Source organism: Pyrus communis, chromosome 7, assembly GCF_041283825.1.
Source record: "Pyrus communis isolate YQ-2024b chromosome 7, ASM4128382v1, whole genome shotgun sequence".
Lineage (NCBI taxonomy): Eukaryota > Viridiplantae > Streptophyta > Magnoliopsida > Rosales > Rosaceae > Pyrus > Pyrus communis.
The window spans coordinates 21,579,221-21,604,558 of NC_142571.1; the positions used below are offsets into that span (position 1 = coordinate 21,579,221).

General features: G+C 34.8%; 1 protein-coding gene across 1 annotated transcript; it reads right to left on the minus strand.

The window, feature by feature from the left end:
- Positions 1-14,935: 14,935 nt before the first annotated feature.
- Positions 14,936-18,556, minus strand: LOC137735295 (isoflavone 3'-O-methyltransferase 4-like). The gene is made up of 4 exons (XM_068474709.2): positions 17,861-18,556; positions 15,818-16,128; positions 15,665-15,729; positions 14,936-15,459 (listed from the first exon to the last, which is right to left on the minus strand). Exons 1-4 carry the CDS (start codon positions 18,298-18,300, stop codon positions 15,163-15,165), a joined length of 1,113 nt encoding a protein of 370 aa, XP_068330810.2. The 5' UTR covers positions 18,301-18,556; the 3' UTR covers positions 14,936-15,162.
- Between the last annotated feature and the right edge of the window lie 6,782 nt (positions 18,557-25,338).

Consider the following 25,338-nt stretch of genomic DNA (forward strand, 5'->3'; position numbering starts at 1 on the left):
AAAATTTTCCCTACGAGAGGAGAAGGGAGTGAAGATATTAGCAAAATGTCTCAATTCTCAAACATGTCCATCATGTTTAATATGTGATAGGATGTTGACGACCACCACCCAAATTTTTATTGAAATAAGAACTATTTTCATTTGATTTTTATACATGTTCACCCTCTATCCACTTTTAATTTGTTTCGCCTGCAATGCGTGTTGGTGCACATTACGGCTGGTTTCGTGCTACGTGGATGAATTAACATATTTAAGGTAGTTCAACTTCCGTTACAAAGAGATAAGTTTCTTCCGTGTCTAATTAAACTCTCTTGAGCCCTTGATAACGAAAACTTATTCACATTTACCTCCACCATACCTTGAACTTTATATGCTATTCAGTTTAATCCCATCCTTGAGACCAAACAATAGGAGTGGCCTATGGCAAGTTAAATTTCAGAAAATGCTTAGAGCAACTCCACCTCTCCCAAATTGCCCAAACAATGACTGCCTAGGCTATTGAGCTAAGACAATTACTACCTTAGTGAACAGTAATTGCTCAAATGCATCTGCATCTCTAAACTGAATTTTCTAGATTATTGGTATTAAAAAATTATTGTTTTATAAAATAATAAAAGATGATTTTATTTATAATTTCCTGTAGGATTTTTAACCAATATCGTCATGCCATGTTTCACAATAGAGTGGGCTAAGCCTCACAATGGATTAGCCATATAATAATGTGGTTCAAATTTATCTTTGATGATAATCGAACCTAAAACCTTTCACATACAAGTGAAGAAAAATACCATTAGACCGTAGTACTAAATAACAAGAAAAGCAAATGTTGAAATTGCACCTAAAAGAGGCGTTACTATTAATAAATAGGGGTGAATGGGTACATATTTCTGTCCCTAATAATTATTCTGCCACATAAGCGAGTCTGGTGTGGAAAAAACATTAGGGCCTGTTATTAAGGAGAAATTTTTCAAGTGCCGGGTACACCAAGTGTCATGGTGTACCCTCACCTATTAGGATTTGACATCTTAGATATCTTTCAATCTTATTTTTCAATAAATAAATAAAACTAAATCCTAATAAGTGAGGGTACACCATGACACTTGGTGTACCCGGCACTTGGAAAAATTTCTCGTTATTAAGGCCCATACTTTAATATATCTATTTAATGATATTTGCATTTGTCATTTTTGCATTTTGGGAATTGTTTTAATTAAAGAACGATTTCTATTCCACCGTTAATTTGTTGATACGCATTCTCACATTTTCAAAGTCAAGCACATTTATAATTCTTTGCATTTCTTCGAAAATATATTTATGATTCATAAATTAATATCATCACCAGCCCATAGGAAGAAACAAGAGCTATTACCAGCAAATCAGTATTAAAATTTCGTATTACAATTGATTAAATACAAATGTTAGATGATATAGAAGTATGATGACTAAGTACAAATCCCTCCGCAGCACATAAGGCTCTGCCGAAATCTAAACCTAATCAAACACTTCATCCCTTGATTCAAACAGACAACACAAAATTAAAAGTCTTTCTTTCATCTTTCCTGTAAATACAAACCACAAGATGAAAAGAACTGTTACAAATTTTCCCAAAAGAAAAATACACACTGGACCCAACTTAAAAATACAGTGTAGAACTACTATAGTTAAATGGAACTCACAAAAACAAATGAAGAAATATTGTCTCCCTTCCCAAACCAAATACCAACAAACCCGCAAACATGTAAAAACCAAAGAGAAAACCTATTTTGACTATATAAAGAATTGGGTGTTACTTGGGATGTCGATTTATTCGGCGATTTATTAGTCATATTCTATTGCTACTGCATTTGGCCAACATCTAATTTTCTAACAGAACCTGAATTATATTTGCATGCAAATGGTTGTGGTCTTTGTAGAATGACATCCTATTTTAACAAACACCAGTTGGCTGAAAAATGCTCCGAAGAGTGTAGAAGAAAGCTTGGCATTCGTAGTTTCACTTTCACAAGCGAAAGACAAAGTCGTTCTGTCTGAAATTTCCTGGACTCCACTATTTTAAACAGGTTTTCAAGGTTAAATAGTATGAATATATATATATATATATATATATATATATCGGTAGTTGTAAAAGCAGTTACGGCATAAACCTTTGTTCAGCAGCGATGAAAAGAGCTCTCCTAATTGATTCCCTCTTCCGTTTATATGATTTCTTAGTGGTTTCAGCCGTTGAAGTAGAAGATGAACCAACGGTGGACGACACTATGATTTCTCTTGACAAAGGCTATGGAGTTATTGGTTGTATGGTCATATCCTCAGTCACATTGTGATTGAGCACATCGTTTGAATTAAAAGTATTCCTCATGTTGCCAAATCGCAGGTGAAAAATCTTCTTTTGTCCAATAAGCCTGAGAAACTCGTTTGGTAGTTGTCGCTGCTCCACTAGTCGTTGATTCATTATCAGGTCTTTGCAGGCCATGCCAAAAACTTTATCACTATATGTACTGATTATTAAAGCATTCATTTCATTTGTTTCATCTTCGAGAATGAGATTGACTTTGTACCTACATTTAAAAATGGAACCTGATAAGATTTTTGAGAATCACAGATTACCCTAAACTTATTAGGTAAAAAAGTAGAATGAAAATAGATAACAGACACCCAGTAATATAACAATTATATGCAACCAAATATAAGAAAAAACAGAGGAAAAAAAAAAAGGGAAACAAACAGGGGCCAAAAAGGCATTTGGCGCAGTAGGAAAAAAAACTTATAAGATTTAAGTTTACATGACTTAAGTGGGATAAAAACAGAAACCATAGAGGGGACAATGATAGTAAAAATAATTTTTCAAACAACATGTTTATGAACCATCATGTACATGCATTATTCAAACGGTTGACAATCCACAAATATAAAATTTTTAAATTAAGATTATATAAAGTATGAAACTAAATTTGGTACTAGATGTCAATAATCTTCTCTGTATTTATTTTTTCCAATTGGTTAACGACAACAAACCACACGATAACAACAAAAAGCCAATTTTTTATTTGTTCCAATTGGTTTAAATATTTAATGTAATATTACCAAGGTGTTGGAATCTGGTTGGGATGCTTTTGGCAAATGAGTTGGCTAGTGGTTAGATCCTTGTGCATTTGTTTTATACAGTTTGGGCAAGCATTGTTCCACCAATCAAAGCGTGTGTCAAAATGCTTAATGGATGCTTTGCATAGAAATGTGTCATCCTGTACTATTTTTTTAACACTTTTGTAACTGTCAGAACAACAACATAATTAGTTCTATTGAAAATGTTAAACTTGTATTGTGAAATTTTATACCTTATGCAACTCCGGATCCAAAAATGTCAATTCATCAATTGTAACCCTTCTTGTGACATCCCGTCCCGAAATTATTTCAAACGTACATGTGAATTGTCAACTTTGCCCCTAGTTCGTTTCTTTGACATTATTGGTTGTTTTGTGTGTTGTGGCATGAGTTGGGCCACACACACACATGCACTCACTGTCTCTCTCTGTCCTTTCTCTGTCTTTGTCTCTCATCTCCCTCTCCCTTCCCGTTCACCTTAAACGTACGGACACACACACAACTACACCAAATCATCACGGATCGAGGGAACCAAGTACATTTTTGAACTCGTGAAGCTCGTGCGAGTGCAACCATACCATTTTCAGGTAAGGAAACCACGATTTTCACGTCGATTCGAGGTTTTCCGAATTGAGTACTATTCATGCAAACATTGATTTAGCATGTTTTTGGATTTTTGAAGCTCATAGGTGTCTTAGTGAAGTCCCAAGGAGCCTCGGAGTGCTTCGTTGGAAGTGTTTTGACGTCGGGATCGCCTGGTTCGAAGTTGGCCGGTTTTGGAGTTTGTGGACAGGTATGATCTAGTAGTTTTTAGACCTTAAAAGTTGTTGGGTCGTGTTCCCCTAGTTCTAGGTGTTATTTTGGTGCAAGAATCGTGGAAAACGGTTGAGAAACGAGTGAGAAAACGTAAGTTGCAGGTTTTCCAGTTTTCCGGCGCCGACGACGGCACCGGAGATTAAACGAGGAAGAGGACGGAATATTCCGTCAGACTTGACGGAATATTCCTGAAGCCGTTGACGGAATCCGTTAGAAATAACGGAATATTCCTCACGGCGTCAGTTGACGCCGTCCGTGTACGCCGCACGTGCCTGCGCGTGGGGGCGCGTGCGGCGGAGGAAAATTTTTCTAAAAATATGGTTGTGATCCTGAGGTTGTCTAGAGCACATTGGTATATTCATTTGTCCAATTTGAGCATTGTATGAGAAGTTATTACGAGAAGTTGGTTATGTGCTTTAAAGTTAACGTTTTTATAGTTTTTCGCATATAGGTGACATGTACCCCGAGGACGAGCGTGCACACTCGAGGCAGGGGGGCTACGACCCTTCCACTTACCAGTGAGTGGGCTTTTGTTTTCCGTATATACCTATATACATTTATTTTCCCAGAATTGTTTAAAAAGGGTTAAGTGTTTTATGCCATGCACCATATTATTTTAGTTTATGCATCATTGCATACATTAGTAGTGGTATACATATACATATGCATATTTGGTGCTGTGGACGCACAGGTAAGTGCCAGGTAAGTGGTATACATGTTTATATTCCGTAGTGGTTTGAGATGCTTAGAGAGCTCATAACCTGCACCCCCGGTGTTAGTGCTCCCGCCCAGAGTAGGGCACAGTCCTTCACGTGATGTTCACCTCCCGCACCACACGCTCAGCTTGGATCCAAGTTAGGTGCACAGTCGTGTTGTACAGACCACATTAGGTGGTTCCGACTCGTAGGTGACCCGCGATTATTCGCACAGCCTTCACGTGATCGTAGCACTAGAGCGTATATATATGTTACACCCAGGCCTGTCGTACAGACCACTTTAGGTGGTTCCGACTCGTGGGCAGGTTCAGTTATTGAGTTTGAGATTTGAGCTCTATATGCAGCCGTACAGGTCACGTTAGGTGACTCCGGCTGCCAGATTACATGTTATTATTATGATTTATACCTGAGCACTTGCATTTTATTATGAGATTCCGACATGGCATATTCTTGAGCATGATTGGCATATCTTCGAGCATGATTGGCATATCTGTACATATGTACATATGTTATTTTCTGGGAAGTATACAGGTTTTACGGCGAGGGGTTAGATTGTGATTTACTAAATGGTTTTCAAAGAGCTTTGTTTTTGCCCACTCACGCTTTTGTTTTGCGCCCCTCCAGGTTCTAGTTGCTTAGCAGGTTCAGTGGTTACCCAGAGGGCTTTTTCCGGCGTTTCTGACAGACACTCACCATTGTAGGGTCACCTTCGGGTGTACTTATGTCGCAACTTCTCTTTCGGACTGTTGTAGACCTGCTTTGAAATTGTCTTTCACTTACGCTAGCACTTGTTTAGTACTTTGTATGCTAGTTTTTAATTATTCGTACTTTTATATTACTATTTCTTTTAGCTTCCGCACGTGCACATGGTTACGTCACCTTCGTGTAACGGCCAGCACGCCCTGATCTCGGTCGGGGTGTGTCACTTATAGCAGTTTGCAAAACTGCAGCTTCATTTGCTTCTTTTAAAGAGTGGGGAGCATTTTCAAAGGTTCTTTGCAATCATCAAATCTACAGGCATCAAAACATTTCATGAGTTTAGCAATTTAAAAAAAAAAAATCAATCTTCATAAAAAGAACTAACAGAAGGTTTTTTTGTTTTAATAATGAGAAATACACTCGCACTGACTTATACGCATTCACTTTGGGAATGTTTGGATCAATAAAAAAAAAAGGGATGAACCCGTGCTGCTTAAAACGATCTTTTTTGCACGTTGAAATGATGGTGTGCAAAACAAGAGAAAATATTAATAAAGATAGCTGATTACATTTTGTGATAAAAATTGCACAATAAAGATAATCAATAATATGCACAAAGAACTTTATGATGTGGTGCATTTAAAAGCAACTAACTCATTCGTAACACAATATTCATTGTTTTCTAACTGTTAATGAAAAACCAATGCTCAAATGAACTAAACAAGCATGGTTGAATAAAAAAGAAAATAAAGTAAGAAAGTGATTAGTATCAATCAGTAATGACTAATATATTAAGTTACTTGTAAATTAACTGACAAAGAAGAACGAAAACATATAATGAGAAATTGGACCAAAGATAGATAATAAAATTGCAGAACGATATAACATTCAAAGAATTTAAATGAAACAACATTTGCCCATATCAAAATAAAGAGTAAAAAATAACTTTAAAAAAAAAACAAAATACCCAAGTAGAGCTTCACTTTCAAACTTGTGAAAACAACAACAACCGGCAAAGAAAACGTGTATGTTGACAAAGAAGAAAAGTCTTCTCCAACGTCTGCCCACAACATAACCATCAATTGTTCTTTCCTGTTGACAAAGGGAACAACAAATAAATTCATCACCATTTTTATAGCAGCAAATCAACAAATATTGAAAACAACTGCAAACAACATCCATACAAAACAAAAAATAACCTTATATTTCGATACGAACATCACACTTGTATACAATCCTCTGATTAATCTGTTTGGGTTCGAGGGGTTGTATAACGCTTATATGACCAATGACATCTTATTATTTAAAACACAAACAAAGGCAGATCGTTAGAAGACCAGTTTGGAGAACTATAAACACACTTTAACCAATTACATGCACATATATATATATATATATTAACAGTACCTGTGAGAATGTCAACCCTGTTTAAGCGAGGGTACAATGTGTTATAATCCTGTAGAAAAAATCGATGGCAAGGGATAGGGGGAACACAGTACTTAATTTTCGGAATACTATTTTTGAGCCGAACAAAACCTAGGTTTCATGCATCACTACCCTACATTGTCCCCTAATTCTTATAGTTTGAAAATCACTTATTTCATAGCATCCACCGGCTTCAATTTTGGAAGTCATAACCTCAAAATCAACATATGATGTACAACCCTCCACCGCATGTTGCTTCACATTGCATCAATCAAATTGTTACCATAACGGAACACAACAAATCAGAACAGTTGAATTATTTCAGGTAAGATGGAAACAAAAAGCCTGCGGAAAAATTGGAGACAGAAAAAAACTACTCGTTAAACATAAGCAAAGAAGGTCAAAAATTGAGGAAAAAAAAAACAAAGAGAGAAAACAGGTGGTCAACACACACATTTCGCTAATGATAAGACAACTAATTTCAACCATGCCACACGTAAGAAACTATTCCAACACAAACATTATTTGCTGGGTTAATTGTCATTGTCCATACTTTTCATTAAACTAACCAAACAATTATTTCTCACCACTTCATCAACCAATATATACAATGCAGGGTAGCGAACTTTTGAACAGTTCCTGGAATCGTCGATTTCCAAATTCTGCATATCCGTACTTTGATTTTGTTCGCCTTCGTGTATGGTATTAATTCATTAACAGGAGTTGGACAGATGTTCTCCATTTATCCTATAAAGAAGAAATTGTAACAACACATTCATAAAACCATAGAAAGAAAAACAATAAATTATATACGATGTGGAATTTACTTATTCATATTGTGAAAGAAAGAGACAAAGAGTTGACAAACTACCAATATGTACCAAAATTACAAAACAAAAGGTATGAACCCAAAATTGATTAAAAAAAGGGCTCCAGAAGCTACAAACAGAAAATAACAACTCAAACACAGAACCAAAACGGCTAACATGAGGGCCAAGAAAGGGAAGAATTTTAAGACTCAAACTTTATGAAAACCTCTAGCAAGCAGTCATGGATGATGTTGGCAATTGTAAGTAAAAGACATGGTCATCAACAAATACAACCTAAAAGCCTTGAAAACCTCTCTGATTTCTCACTTTTTGACAAACCCCTATCTAAATTTTCTATTTTCTCCTCTAGTTCAAAAACCAAAACCGAGATCTCTCTCCTCACATGCTGCAACTCCTCCTAGGGCTTAACACACAAAACTGACCCAAACAAACAACATCACAAAATTTAAACCACCAACCCAAAAACCAACAAAGTGCATATCTCTCTAAACACAACTGAAGAAAAGTCGTTTTGTAAACTAACACAAAAATCTACAAACAAAGATAAAAATGCAAAGAAACATATACCATAGAGTTGTCAGACGAAGGAAATAGCAGTGAAGTGAAAAAAACACAGGGGAGAAAACAAAAACAAAAAAGCGCGGCAAAGGGAAGTAGACAGTGGAGAAGAAAAGAAAAGAAAACGAAGGGAGAGCGACAGAGAAGAGGGAGCGGGAATAACAAAGGAAACAAAGGGAAAATCAACCAATATAAACCCCAAAAAATACACAACATGATCACCAACACGTGGCATAATCAATTCTCACTTTCTTCCAGGTGACATAAAAAAGGTGCAGGACTTTTCGGGCAGCTGAAGACAACACACCCAATGGGGGCGAAAATGACATTTAATTGTACAAAAGCAATTCATCAACGCCTAAACCCCAATCAAACCAAGGGCATTTCCGCCCTTTTACTATTGTTGAACAGTGCTGGTTCAACTGGCTTTTAATACAATATATATATATATATATATATATATATATATAATTGATACAATGAATCGGCTCTAGTACGAGACTCAATTCATCATTGACGCTTCGAAAACGCTATGGTCTTTAATATTATGTATTCCAAGTTTTCAAGTTCCAATCCTAAAGCTTCTTATTTATTCAAGGATCATGACTCACAGAACCCATAATTTGGATTGAATCATTGAAGTAATTTTCAAATAATTTCTCAACCGAACTGAAGTATCTTCAACTTCTAGACTCCAGTTCTAGAATTTTGAAGCAATTTCCTTGCTTGTGTTTGCCTCTGAGTCTTCGACGTGATGACCAAACAACGTCCCGTCTGTCCGTCCACTCACCAGACACCAGTTCCTGTCGTTCCTTTTCACCACACTAGGCGTGGCAGACGACATTTCAGAATTTCAAATCAGAGTCGAGGTGGACTTGTGACCTTGAGCCCAAAACCATTTCAGAACTTCTAAAGGCGGTGAAGCCTACTACATAATGAGCCCAAAACCATTTCTGAACTTCTAAGGGATGTCAGACGGCCCAGAGGCAGAAAGCCAGACCCATTAAATTTATGATTCACTATTCATTGCTCACTGTTCTTTTCATTCGGGGTTTTTTTTTTTTTTTTTTAATATTTTTATATATTATTTTTTGTTCAAATTTTCTTAATTTTTTTCAACTTAATTTTCTTTTTCACAAATAAGTTTTAATTTCACTAACTAGTTTGCTTTTTACAAATTAGAGTTACTTTTGTATTAGGACCGCAAAAGCAACAAAGTTCGAGTGGCAATTGGCAAGTAAGTAATTTTTATAATATATGTTGGAATTTTAATTGGTATGATGTATGTTGATAATTTTTTTATGATATATGTTAGACTGATGTCTGAGTATTTTTATAATATATAATTAATGTTAGAATGATAATTTAAACTAAGAATTTTTGTTAATTGAAGCCATCTTACTATCTTAGCCATGTCTTTTAGGAAACAACTCTTTGGTAATATGAAGAAAGAAAAAAGATAAAGAACTTGTCAAAAGTTTAAGAGGATCTCTTAATAAAAAAATTTCTAAAAAGAACGAATCGATTGAAACTTTGGTAGAAAATGATGTTGAAGAGTTACAAGATGTTGGTGAGAAGTATCGTGATCATGAAAATGGTGACAATGTAGAGGAAGTTGTTAGTGATAAGTCTCATGACCATGAAAATGGTGGTGGTGTAAAGGGAAATGTTGGTGCTGACCAAATAATGTTGAGTAAAATATTGAATCTTAATAACATGTTTTCCATTTAAACATTTATGATCCACGAGTTTGAGATTGTCTTAACGCAGAAATGAGAGACATACTTGTAGAAAAATGGCCAATTAGGGAAACCAATCTCACTTATCCCAAGGACAAGCTCCCTAGAAAAAATTTCACACACTATTATGATCGAAAATTACTAACAAGTGAAATTTGTGATAGGAAATAGCTTGTGTACTCAATAGAGTTGGATAGAGTATTCTGCTTTCATTGTAAATTGTTTAAAACAATAGTCTCAAAATGTGAATTAGCAAAAAATGGAATTAGTGATCGGAGACATCTTAGTTGTCACATCCTGGCCCGGGGTGGATCACTTCCCGGGCCCGCTTCACCACCATAGCACGATATTGTCCGCTTTGGGCTTACCATTCCCTCACGGTTTTGTTTTTGGGAACTCACGAGCAACTTCCCAGTGGGTCACCTATCATGGGATTGCTCAAGCCCCTTTCTCGCTTAACTTCGGAGTTCCTACGGAACCCGAAGCCAGTGAGCTCCAAAAAGGCCTCGTGCTACGTAGGGATGGGAATATACATATAAGGATCACTCCCCTGAGCGATGTGGGATGTTACATTAGTGAGAAGCTTGAGCATCATGAACAAAGTAAAGAACATCTCACTAATTCGAAAAGTTGGGTTGGGCTGAAAACTAGATTGACAAAAAATCAAACAATTGACAAAAATTTCAGGTGTGAATCAAGAAAGAGACACATCAATGGAAACAAGTGATGCTTATAATTACTACTGTTATGAAATGTCTTGTCATACGTAATTTAGCATTTCGTGGAACAAATCAAAGACCGTATGAAGTCTCTATTGGAAACTTCTTATATTTACTTGAAATGATTGCGAAGTTTGATTCAATAATGCAAGAGTATTTCCGACTTATTGACAATAAAGAGATTCATCGTCACTATTTGAGTCATAAAATTTAAAATGAGTTGATAGTTACTTTTGTTTCAAGAGTCAAAACAGAAATCATTAAAAAAAATAAAAGAGGCTACATTTTTTTCGGTCATTCTTTATTGTACTCTTGATGCAAGTCATGTAGAACAAATGACTTTAATTTTAAGATGTGTTGACTTTGTGAAGTAGATCAATAAAAAATAAAAAAAAAGAGAGTATTTTTTGGAGTTTTTAAGTGTGGAAGATACATCAGGACAATGAATTTTTAATTAGTCAAAAGATGTACTAAAGTTTATTGATCTTGATATTGATAATGTGGGGGCACAAGGTTATGATAATGGATCCAATATGAGAGGGAAACACCAAGGTGTACAAAAAAGATTGTTAGACATAAATCCTAAAGCTTTTTATATGCCATGTGGTTCTTATTGTCTTAAAGCAAAATATTTTTTTGGAGCGTGTCAATGTATATATAATGTGTTTTCCAACTCTACAAAGCATTGGAATATTTTGCTTGAACATATTGATGGTTTAACTTTGAAATCGTTGTTAACTACTCAATGGGAAAGTCATATTGAAAGTGTTAAGGCGATTAAATCCCAAGTGTCCAGAATTATAGATGCTTTGTTTAAGCTGGTGGAAATTACGACGAATCTCCAATTGAGCAGGGATGCATGATGCTTAGCATCATGAGAACTTTCAAGTTTTGACTTTGTATTAAGTTTGGTTATTTGGTATGACATTTTGTTAAAGATTAACATGGTGAGCACAAAAATTACAATCTAAAGACATACGTCTTGATATTGCTGTGAAGGCATTGGAAGCACTTGTTATGTTTTTTGAAAACTTCATAAAACTGGTTTGCTTCTACCATGAGTAATGCTAAAGAAATTGCACTTGATTCAGAAATTGGCCATATTTTTCAAACTAAACATCATAGAACTAGAAAAAGAGATCATGATGCAATTGTTGGTAGTGAGAGGGAACAACAGTCTGCTGAAGCATCATTTAGAACAATTATTTTCTTGTTATTATGGATATTGCTTTTTCACAACCAATGTTTGAAATATCTTGGATATGCTCGATATTTTCATGGAAATATTCAAAAATTTAGGGAAAAATATGGAAAGAATGGGGTGAAGTACGAGATATTTTCGGAAATCAGTCAATTTCCTCGATATTTTCAGGAAATATCCAATGTTTGCAGACAATTTACAAAAAGTTTGCAGGAAATATCCATGAGCCTATGTATTATTTATTTTTTAAATTCTTTCTTTATGGTATTAGTTTACTTCAATAAAACTTGTACTGCTTTCATGAAGAAAATTTCAATTAAATTATGTATAATTTATTCTTTCTGGTGAAATGCTTTATCTTATTACTTGTCAGTAGAAGGAAGTTTTTCTTCTCACATATCACATACTTATTGGTTACACAGTAACTAATAATTAATTCTTGATTCATACATGTGTTGTGGCTTCATTTGACATTCCCTAAAATGTAATTTTAAATTTTCATGTTTTTGAGCAAATTTCTATTATTTCTTTCGATATCGATATACGATATATTCATTGATATTTCCACAAATTTGTCTATCGATATTTCTACAGGTATTGATATTTTAAACAATGTTCTCAACTAAAACACATGTTTGAACAATCGAAGGATTTTGAATCTATTTTTGACTTCTTATTCGATACAACAAAGTTAATTTCATTGGATGATCAAGAGCTAAAAGAATGTTGCATGAATTTTGAAGCACATTTGAAACATGGAAATTCCATTGATGTAGATCGAGTTGTCTTATATTCTGAATTATAGATATTGTATACGATGTTACCTGAAGAATCATTTCATTCTAATAGGCTTTGGACATCTATGGAAATAATAGGGTTAGCAAGAGAAATTGACATGTGTCCAAATGTGTTGATTACTTGCTGTGTATTGTTGACCGTACCTGCGACTATGATATCTGTAGAAATAAGTTTTTCAAAATTGAAATTATTGACCTCTTACTTGCAGACCACTATGACTTAAGATAAGCTAAATGGATTACCAATCTTAAGCATTGAAAATGATGAGGTTGAAGACTTTGGAGTATGATGATATAATTGTCACATCCCCGCCCGGGTGAGATGTGACAATTTGGTATTAGAGCCTAACCCTGGCCGTGTGTGTGCCGACGAGGACGTCGGGCCCCTAAGAGGGGTGGATTGTGACGTCCCACATCGCCCAGAGGAGTAATACTTATATGTTTATTCTCATCCCTACCTAGCACGAGACCTTTTGGGAGCTCACGGGCTTCGGGTTCCATGGGAACTCCAAAGTTAAGTGAGTAGCGCACGAGAGCACTCCCAGAATGGGTGACCCATTGGGAAGTTTTCGTGTGAGTTCCCAGAAACAAAACGGTGAGGATGTAGTCGGGGCCCAAAGCGGACAATTTCGTGTTACGGTGGTGGAGTGAGCCCGGAAAGTGATCCGCCTCGAGCCGGGATGTGACAATAATCGATGATTTTGCTTCAAAATAAAAAAATGCAAGAAGATGATTTTGTAAAGGTTTAAATTTCAAAGAGTTTTGTGTGGATTGGTTGTATATGATTTTTCTTTTAATCGTCGGGGTTTAGGTACTATGTCCCCCCTTTTGTATTTTTTTTTATAGGTAATATAATATGAACATGAAGGCCTAGTCCCCCCCACTTTGGTTGGGTTCCAGCCCTCTTAAATTGTTTTTTTATTTTTTTTTATTTTTATTATTTTAATATATGTTGGTGTATTGAAAAAGGATACTTTTTTAGCCTTCGACCCAGGCACCAAAAAAGACAAGATCGGCCCTAATCTCAATATGAGTGGTGCATGTTAAGAAACTTTAAGTTTTTATGGCACTTTTACAAAACTTCAGGTGCATAATACCTGCAAACAGATGCAGTATCTACAAGACAATATATATGACCAATTGAAAACAAACACAATAACATTGGGTCGCTTCAGAACCTTTTTGTGTGAAAGTATAGGAAATGGCCATAGAGCTTCAGGTTCAATAAATTATTATTTTAATCGCTAGGCAGTAGGCTAGCAAGAAAGAAATTAGGTTGATAGAACCCAGGCCCAAATATTGGGCTAAGAAAGAAAAAGTGAAAAATGGCTCCCATAAAATGGGGCAGTTTTTAATGAGGGCCCAAAAGAAAAAATATGTTTTTCGTTTGCTTGTCTGTTGGCCATAATAGCAAAAATGGGCTAAGAGTCCAGGCCACAAAAGGGCTTCTAGGTTCAAGCAGCAAAGGCTGCTGGCTTCCAAGTCCAAAGAAGAAAAAACAGATATAGAAGCCCAAATTCAAAAATTGAATGGGTTGTTTAAGTTGCAAGCCCAATTAGGGCTGCTAGCCTTTTGAAATCCAAGCCCAACAATGCCGAGTTTTTCACTAGGAAACCTCGACGGAAAAGCCACGGCAGGTTACAGTTCACAGACACGAACACCAAAAACGGTGTTGAAGAGTTTGATCTCAGACGGGTTAGATCCGGGGTTAACTAGAACTCTTAATCCTTGTGGAGGCAACCTCGAGATGCTCGAGCTTCAACAAGCATGGAATTTGTGTGCTATTCCTTAATCCTTGTGCCTTTATTTATAGTAAACCAAGGAGCATTAATTTCCTTCCAAGTAATACAATCATAAAGGGAAAGGATCTTCTAGTATCCTAAACAATCTACTAGATTTACACAATCATACATATGCCAAAATTATGTTCACAATATCCCATTATGATTTTGAGCCCATTATAATTTACATGTTTAGTGAGAGCGTTGATTTGGAGTTATGGGGAGAATGAATAATGAGGGGAAGGCATGTTGGATGTATGTTGAGAGTGTATGTAGAAAGTGTGGGGGTGTGAGGGTAGTATAGAAAAGTATGTGAGTGTCTATTAAAAAAAAATTGATTGAAAAAATAAATGTAAGGTGTATTTAGTATGTGGATTGTATTCAACAATATATAAACAATCCAAAAAATTCATCATTTATATCTGGTAGTGCCATAATATTTCAGACGGGGGTTCTTAATTACCTTCGCGATGATGTTAATGCTTTGTTACTTCATATCAAGAGTTTTGGTTTGGGTGGCATCAATATATCAATTACTAAAAAATATATAGATAGGTCACAAGATAAAATATATGTATACATAACTACTTAAAACAATGCATAAAATTGCTTCGCTTCAAACGTCAAGTTACACATTCATAAAAACAGACTCTTATTTTTTAGGATAGAAAATAAACTTCAGAAGAACAAAAAAAAAAAAAAAGGATAGGATTATTAGGCATTTGCATGTTGGATTATGAGGATCATAACCCAAAACTTATTTTTGAAAGCACTCTTGTCTACTTGTAGAATTCCATGACCCAAAGATTAGCAGCAAAACATTCATATCTGATGCCACTAAAACCAGCACCAGTTGCTAGGGCCATGAATTCTTCTTGGCTCCTCTCCATCCCTCCCGGGGTTTGAGTCATCATATGCAGATCCAGTTGGGCGTTGGTCCTCACAGATATGTTATTATCTGGCTTGATTGGGAGAAGTGCCTCCACCACAATCACTTTTCCATCGTCTGGAATTGCATTGTAACAATTTTTCAACAATTTTATGCAGTCTTCATCTAACCAATCATGAAGTATGAACTACAAAAGAAAATGGAATTATTAATTAAATAGAAAAGCTTCAATTAATGGTCATTTGATTTTATGGCACTATGGAAGGAGGTTTCTCATAGTATAAAAGATAAAATAAAGAGACAAAAATCCAACTTATCATATTTCTTTGCTCAGGTCAAACAAAATATTATGCAAACAAAAATAATGCATGAATGAGGAGTTTAAGAATCACCTTCAAAAAAATGGCATCCCCATTTGGAATACTTGCAAACATGTCTCCTCCAACATTTTCAACCCCTGCAAAAAAAATTCACTACAATCTTTTAGAAAGGAAAAATATAGAATCCAAATCGTAGATCATAACATTATAACTGTAAAGTCATACCAGGATAAGAGGTGGCATGTTTTATAACATGAGGCAAGTCAAAATTGATTCCCTTAATGTGTGGATATTTAGAAGTGATTAGACTAATTGCCCCTCCCAGATTACCACCAACATCAACAAGCTGCTTAACGTGCTCAAAACCTTTGTAGAGATGAAGAATTCTCTTCATAACAATGGTGCTATGGTTGAACATTGCCTTGTTGAACATTTTATTAAACCGAAGGTCGACACCTGGATACTGAAAGTGGTGCATGCCATGGGCTTTGTCAAATGCAATTCCTCCTTCAATAACTGCATCTTTCACTCTAGGCCTGTTGATATTCACAAAATTAAAGTTAGCTAGCTACCTTTAATTTTTTATTATGTTCATTGTTATTTTTGAAATTTGGATACATTTTATTCATAGTTTTTATGCTATTTTTTTCTTGAAAAAAAATGGGACAACTGATGGCAAGTCACAGTTATTCATCACTTCTAGGTCCAAAGAGGTTATGAGAAATTTCACCCTACTCATGGCCATAGTCAAATAATATTTAAAAAATAATAATAAATCATACGCATATATTAGAAATGATGAACATATTAATATAATACAAAATTGATTGGATGTATATAAAAATGTATACCAAATATTAAGAATAAAGAATATGCATATATGAAAAAGTTCGAGATATAAAAAAACTTGTCAAATATATATGAATTCCAAATTTTGTTCTAAAAATTCAAAGATAACTCCAATTCCAAAAAATTATGAGTAATAGAATATTTTGGAATTTAAAATTTTCGATCTCATCCAAAAATTTTGGAATAAAAATTGTAAACAAGACATTTTATTTGAACCCATATAACTTTACTCTGCACCCAACTTAAACTGTAAATGTGAATAATCTTATTTACTCTATTGCATAACTACCATCAAGTATAAGATGAAATTAACAATGAAACTAAAAATTTTCAATAAACCCACACCTAATAATCAAACCATACTATCACGCAATCTTTATCTTATGTTCATTCTAGCTAAAACAAAGTGTTCCAAAAGAGATAAAAAATAATAATAAGAGACAAAAGTTTTGAGTTATCCAAAAATATCATTTATCTACTTACTATGACAAGTTCGGAACCATAGCTCACGAATTTTTAAATTAAAAATCAAAACTCCAATTGGATTAAATTCTTAAGTCAATACTCCCTTTCTCATCAAAATGTGATCATGACAACCAACACTTTACGATAATTTTTTTTCGTATTTTTAAACATAAAAAGAAGCAAATAACATGGAGATGGAGACTATACTATAAAATTTTAATTTCTTTGGCATCAATTTATGTTTTAACAATCAAGGCCTGCAATTGTTCACCCCTTTGCTGTACCTTGCTGCTTTGGTATGGACCTTCTTTGCAACATACACTACCAAGAGGCTAGGGCGAAGGCTGACCATGTTAATTGCTGGGATTTTCTTCGGAGTTGGTAGTAATGCTTCATTTCAAGTATTATACAGTTCTTGATTTTGGATTTGTATTTTTAAATGGGTGTGAAGATAACTTTACATATTGAATTAGGTTTGTGAGAGTAATTTAGGAAGTAAATTTGGGTTTAAAGAGATATTGATCGATTAATTAAAAGAAAAACTAACAAAAAGTCCTCAAAAACTTTAGTTATAATGAAAATGACAAAATAAAGATGTGAATGAATAGTGTAAAAATATCATTTTTTGTTAAAAGTGAACAGTAATATGGGTGTTTCATTAAAACTACCTTAATTAAAAGTAATATGAGTGTAAAAAGTAAGTTGGTGTAAAAAAAAAAAAATTATATGAATCCAAATAAAATTTTCCAATTGTAAACCTTATTTCCGATCCGATCCTTCAACAAGTATGGGACTCATTCATGTATGTCCGACAAATTTGGGACACTTTCATTCCGCAAATTGGGCATTGATCAACTTTATACATACATGAAAATGCCCAATTTTTTAAATTGAATTGACCCTTATTAAATTTACTGCCAATTTAACCAACAAGTCTTGACCAAAAAAACATACCAGCTTTTTAAGAAGACCTCATCTTGAACCATAGTCAACACAGGGGCTAATGAAACACCATCTTCATCGGTCACAAAGTGCTTGGCCACAGGGGTAAGGCTGTATAGCCTCCGGAAACACTTGTCAACTTTACCGTTAACAACCGTGCAATCGAGGACGGAGTTGCTGGCCAGGACAGCTAGAAGGCGATCTAGCATCATGGGTCCGTCAGGGGTCTTGGTGCCGATGTGAGTTGCAATCTCAGATGCAGAGAGCTTGGCATTTGGACCCTCTTTCGCTATGATGTCAAAAACGCCAAGCTCAATTGCCGATTGCATGGAGAAAGACAGCACAGAAGAAACCACCAGCTGCAGTGCATGGCAGTAGCTCTCTTCTTCTCTCCTTGCTTCATCATCAAGAGGAATTTTAGGAAGGCCTTTTGGTTCCTCCAGAGAAGCCATTGGATTAGTGCTTGTGCATCTAGTTAAGCTGTCTACATTGATTTATATGCTAAAAATTCTTGGATTTATTAGGGTAAATGTTCTCTTTTTCTTTTTCTTTGTGTTATTTTTAACTGGAATTTATTTTAATATTTTATTTTGATATTTAATATATTAAGCTAACAAGTTGTGAATAATCAAACCAAAATATCTGCGCCGGCGGGCATGGATCCAAGAAATTTGAATAATCAAATTATGTAATGGGAAGTAATTTTGTGAATGACAGTAAGCGTAGAGACTATTTTATATATATATATATTTTTTTTTTTTTTTTTTGACAAACCATAAAATATCTATGTTAAATTAGTGAGAGAGGATTTCAAACTTATAACTTCAGATGTAAGGATAAATGCTCATAACTAAGTGAGCTACATAATATTATATGATCGAACAACATACATATATGAATATGAGAATGTGAGTTTTTGTCTCCAAATTTAGTAACACATCATTTAGTTTGCAATTTTAGTCTCCAAATTTAGTCTCTCTAGTATTACTCATTCTATTAATAGGTAATATAAATACGTAGGTTTTAAGGAAGTATTTTTGCTCACAACCATAATTAAGGTGTATACTCACTGTACACCTAATTATTTATCATGTGTTTTTTCACCGAACTCTAGTTAACTTTCACATTAAATATTCCCTTTTTAATTTTTGAAAAAAAAAATTAACCAAAATTAAGTGAAATAACGCGTAACACATAATTAGGTGTATGGTAAGTATACATCAAAATTTAAGTTAAGTAAAAATGCTCCCTAGGTTTCCGAAAAGGGATCCCATGATGGGGATCGTCAATGGTATATTGTGCAGTCAGAAAATTTTAAATTTTAAATTAAATATAAATAGTACTTAACGAAAATTGACTACAAAATATACGATAAACGATTCCGATCACGAAATCTCTAAAATCCTCAAAAAAATAATCCGACAAGGGTCCTATTCCCTAGGTTTCAACCTTGAAACATAAATTTTTTGAGTAGCAGACTAGAATTCTCCAGACGACTAGTTCAGCTAAAGTTGCTGTGGAATAACGGATACGTTTGACTGAGCAGCCTAAAATTCTCCAACTACTAAGTCAATTAAAGTTGCTGTCGAATTGCTGATGATGAATTGCTGATTACTAATTGATTTCATTTGACTGAATCTGTACCAATGCGACGAACGGGTGAGCCTTAGTCAAAATAAATACTTGATCTGGATTAAGCACACGAATTGTTAGTCAAAACAAATTATTATTAAATTCGTTTTTCACGGAATTTGAATCTCACACATTTTATTTACAATAATTATTTTTATATCTTTAAACAATCTTTTCCTACCGAGTCATGGAATCCATTGTTTGTTGCTTTTTCAAGGCCTCTGCTATTGCAATTTTAGAACCATATAACCAAATAAAGAAAAGAGGGCTGCAAGCATGAGTTGTTAGAACAGCCGCCCCCTCACTTGCGAAAATGACTTGGCTCTTTAAGATGGAGAAGGAGTTCTTCTTCAAATAATTTGTGATAAAATATGAAACCTCATGTTTATAATCAGAATTGTTTATATTATAAATTATTATGTAAAGATTATTTTTACAAAAAAATTAAAATTAAAATAAAATAAGGTCATTTAGTCAATGACTCAATCAACCGTAACAATTAGATTTGTAATTCTTTTACCGGATTTGTCTATTGCCTTTATACAGTTTAATGATTTTTTTTACTGATTTTTGGCATATATGATCTTTATATAGTGATTAATAATATGAACAGTTTCGATCATGATTATGAAATTTTGTAACTAAGTATTTTGAGGAGAAACTCCTCCTCAATCGCAAGGAGCCAAGCTAATTCCCTCACTTGGTGGAAAAGACTTGCCTCTCTCAAGTATTGAGGGGGAACTCATTTTTAAGAGACCTGGTGGTCAATTAATAAGGATCATCTCTACAAGAAATAAAAAGAAAAAAAAATATAAGATCATTTAGTCATCGAATAATATAAAACAAATGGTTAGTACTAGCAAAAATTTTACGAACCATCTATCTCTTTACTGTTGGATATATGTCAACAATCTGTGCTAAAATTATATATGCTAATAAATAATAAATGTGAATAGGCAATTAACAGAGTATGAACAACGAAATAATATTGAACAGAAATATTGAAGATCAAGGCTTGCGTACTGCAACGTCCTTGAAACAAAAATTTCATCCTTACTCAGTGTTTGTAGTTCTACGAACGTCTGCTTCACCAGGATTCAATGATCAAGTCATAATTCCAGCACTGGAAAAATTGACTTCTGGCGAATTTCTATTTGGTTCTCTCAGTAATGATGTTTTGAATTATAGAAGAAGAATTTTTTTTTCTGTGTTCTAAATGCCATGTAGATGTATGTATATATAATATGATTATGCCTGTTCGCAACAGGTATGAGGAAGGGATGCATCTGTTGGGAGACATCTTCTCAGAGGGATGTTTTCTTTCTGCGTTTTTTCACACTTCAGACTTCGTCTGAAAATATGAGTCTGTTGGTAAAAAAATAAAAAATAAAAAATAAAAAATAAATACTTAAATATGAAAATAATTAATTAATTTAATTATTAGAGCCCCAAGGCCTGAGGCCTATCTTTTGATAAATAATTATATATTAATTATAATTAATTACCAATTAATTAATACACCCCAAAACCCAACCCCAAGGGTAAGCCCAATTTTAGTCTCCAAGGCCTGTCACTCCAATCACTTTCTATTAGGAACAAAGCCTTCTAAAGTGAGGAAACTTTTTGGGAATGACCAATGTGGGACAATGAAATTTCTACTCAAAATTTTCAACAATACCCCACATTTGAGTTGAAATTTCATTCAAACTCCAACAACTACCCCACATTTAAATGCAAATGTATGGTTAGGCTACCTAAAACTGAGAGAGAATAGACATGATATGCATCGGGTGAAGTGTCTTTTGGACTTGAACTTACCCTAGTGAAAACATATCAGGTTTACTTTGTGACGCAGTGGATGTGGAAGATCTTGAACTGTTCACCGCAATAGTAAATCAAGACAATATGCTACACACATATCATGTCTGCCACACGTCACTTCATACAGTTGTGTTCATTTCGGCCCTGAACAGATCCCGGATTTCGTAGGAGCTTTAGAGAATTTAGCCATTTCAATTCTCACAAATGCGGCCCCATTTACTCCTATATAGGTGACATTAATTAAGAATAGTCTGCCATATTCCTTTTGATAACAAGATATTAATGTCATTAAATGTATAAAACATAACCCTTCAAACTCAACAAACAACACACATTTTACCATAAGAATGGATAAATTGTGTGTTCAACTTTTGAATCAAACTTAACCCGTTGGCCAATTGAACCTAGACCATGAGATCTCCAATCAGCTAGGTTAGGTTTCCGCCCAGTTCGATTCATTGAATTGGCTTGAGACCTATTCCTCTCGATGTAAATAATATTTGCTCTCTTGGTAGGCCTTTTGTCAAAGGATCAACTATATTTTCCTTTGACTTTACATAATCAATGGATATTATTCCATTGGAGAGCAACTTCTTAAGAGTATTATGCCGACGCCTGATGTGTCGCGACTTGCCATTGTATACATGACTTTTGGCCTTTGATTGCACAGCTATACTGTCACAATGTATACATATAGCAGTCACAGGCTTTGGCCACATTGGAATATCCTTCAAAAAATGTTTGAGCCACTCGGCTTCATCTCCAGCCAATTCTAAAGCTATAAACTCTGACTCCATGGTGGACCGAGCTATATATTTCTATTTAGAGGATTTCCAAGATATTACTGCACCTCCTAAGGTAAAAACATATCCACTTGTTGACTTGTATTCTGTAGTGTCAGAAATCTAATTGGCATCATTGAAGCCTTCTACAACAGGTGGATACTTTGTGTAGTGTAATCCATAGTTAAGTGTATTTTTCAAATACCTTAACACTCTTACTAAAGCATCCCAATGCTTTTGTGCCGGATTACTTGTATATCTACTAAGCCTACTTACTGCATACGCTAAGTCAGGCCTAGTTGAATTCATCAAGTACATTAGACTTCCAATTACTTGAGAATATTCAAGTTGAGATATGGCATTGCCTTTATTTTTCTCCAACTTGCATCCAGTATCAAAAGGAGTTGCAGCAGGTTTGCAGTCAAATTGACCAAACCTTCGTAATATTTTTTCTGCATAATGGGATTGTGTAAGGACATACCCTTCACTATTTCTCTTAATTTGAATTCCTAAAATGACATCGGCTTGACCTAAGTCTTTCATGTCAAAACTTGAATTCAACATTTTCTTTGTTTTGTTTATTATATCTTTATCGCTTCCCATTATGAGCATATCATCCATATACAAGTAGACAATAACACAAGCTTTATCATTACTCTTAATGTAGACACATTTATTTTGAACCCATGTGTCAACAAAGTATGATCAAATTTCTTGTGCCATTGTTTTGGTGCTTGTTTAAGTCCATATAATGACTTAACTAATTTGCACACTTTGCTTTCTTGTCCTTTAAGCACAAACCCTTCAGGTTGTTCCATGTATATTTCTTCATCTAGTTCTCCATTTAAAAATACTGTTTTGACATCCATTTGATGTATATCAAAGTTGTATACAGCCGCAATCGCTATTAACATCCTAATTGACCTTATGCGAGAAACTGGAGAATAGGTGCGAAATAATCCAACCCTTCCTTTTGGCTATAACCTATGGCTACTAAACATGCCTTGAATTTATCAATGGTTCCATCCGCCTTAAATTTCTTCTTGAAAATCCATTTATGACCAATTGGTTTACTATCGGGAGGTAAATCAACCAATTCTCATGTGTTATTTTCCATAATGGATTCCATTTCCCTTTTAATTGCTTCCTTCCATAAAGGAGCCTCGGAAGAAGACATTGCTTCTTTAAAAGTTCTAGGTTCATTCTCAAACAAGAAAGCAAAAAAATCTGGTCCAAAGTTTTTAGAAACATTGATCCTTTTTCCTCTTCTTGGTTCCACATCTTGGACACCAGAAGAAGAGGCTTCATCATGACTATGATCATGAACCCTCTTTGTATTAGAACCAAATTCCTTGTCTTTGAAAGGAAATATATCCTTAAAGAATTCTGCATCCGCTGATTCTAATATAGTGTTAACATGTATGTCAGAAATCAATGATTTTACAGCAAGGAACCTATAAGCAGCACTATTATTTGCAAATCCAATGAATACGCAATCAATAGTTTTAGGTCCTAATTTCGTTCTTTTTGGTAACGGAACCTGCACCTCTGCTAAACAACCCCATACTTTGAGGGTTTTGTAAGTGGGTTTATGTCCTTTCCATAGTTCATAAGGTGACTCGTCAATCTTCTTTAGAGGAAACTTATTCAATGTGGTATTTGCAGTAAGAAAAGCATCACCCCACAAATTGTGTGGAAGCCCTGAACTATTTAACATGAAATTAATCATATCTTTGAATGTTCTATTTTTTCTTTCGGCAACACCATTTTGTTGTGGTGTGTATGGAGCCGTTGTTTGATGTATAATTCCATGTTGAGCACAAAAATCTGAGAAGGGAGTAGACTCAGACTCTCCTCCTCTATCGGATCTAAGTGCTTTGATTTTTCTCTCAAGTTGATTTTCAACTTCGGCTTTATATGTCTTAAACATATTCAAAGCTTCGTCATTGCTATGAATCAAATAAACATAGTAATACTTACTGCAATCATCAATAAAAGTGACATAATAATTCTTTCCTCCATGAGTTGGTGTGCATTTAAAGTCACAAAGATCACTATGAATTAATCCAAGTAATTCATTTGATATTTCCAGAATTGACTTTCTCGTTTGCCTAGCAAATTTCGATTTAGTACATGTTTCACACTTATGATTAAAATTAATTTCAGATTTAGGTAATAATTCTAAATTAACCATTCTTTGCATGGAACGAAAATTAACATGTCCTAATCTAGCATGCCAAATATTAGAAGACTCAACAATATAAGTGGAAGCATTTATTTTATTAGCATCATCAATGGCAATTACATTGAGTTTCACGAGGCCATCAGCCACATAACCCTTTCCAACAAACATCATACCCTTGGTAAGTACAAATTTGTTGGATTCCATTACAAGTTTAAAGCCCTTAGCAATTAGAATAGGTCCAGAAACCAAGTTCCTCCTCATTTCAGGAACATGTAGCACATTCAGCAAGGTGAGACTTTTCCAGATGTGAATTTGAGTACCACTTTGCCTTTGCCCTTCATCGCAGATGAGGTAGAATTGTCCATATACAACATTTCTCCATGGGTAGCAAGATAGTATTCAGTGAACAGATTTCTGTCAGCACAGATGTGCTTCGTAGCACCAGTATCCATCAACCATTAACTCCCATTTGAGACCATGTTGACTTCGGACACAACAGCAACCAATTCTTCATTGGTGGTTGCCATGGTAGCATGGTTATTATTGTTTCCGTTGGCATGATTTCCATCCTTGTGATGATAACGATCTTGTGCCTTGTGACCAGATTTGCCACACACATAGCATGCGCCCTTAATCTTCTTCAGATTCTTACCTTTTGGAGCAAGGGCAGATTGTACAAACTGTTTAGTTTTTGGAGTCGTATTCTTCTTCAGCTTGGCCTTGGAGTTTCCTCCCTCAACATAATTTGCATTGGCTTCAATCGCAGCAAACCCTCCAGAATGGTCTGCCTTTCTGTGGTATTCTTTCACTCGTAGCCTCATAATCAAATCCTCCATATTCATCCCACGACGATTGTGCTTGAGATAAATTTTGAAGTCATTCCAGGAAGTTGGCAACTTTTAGATTATTGGTCCAACTTGGAAATGGTCATTGATCTTACATCCCTCGGAGTGCGGTTCATAGATCAATTTCTGGATTTTTTCGACTTGAGAGACAACAGATTTTGAATTCGCCATTGTATATTTAAGAAACTTACCGATAACAAATTTCTTTGAACCTGCATCATCAAT

Coding starts and splice junctions, on each gene's coding strand:
- LOC137735295 (XM_068474709.2), bottom strand. CDS start 18,300: ATGGCTTCTCTGGAGGAACCAAAAGGCCTTCCTAAAATTCCTCTTGAT. Junction 16,129..17,860: donor GAGGTCTTCTTAAAAAGCTG/GTATGTTTTTTT, acceptor GAATATCAACAG/GCCTAGAGTGAAAGATGCAG. Junction 15,460..15,664: donor GGGATGCCATTTTTTTGAAG/GTGATTCTTAAA, acceptor TTTCTTTTGTAG/TTCATACTTCATGATTGGTT.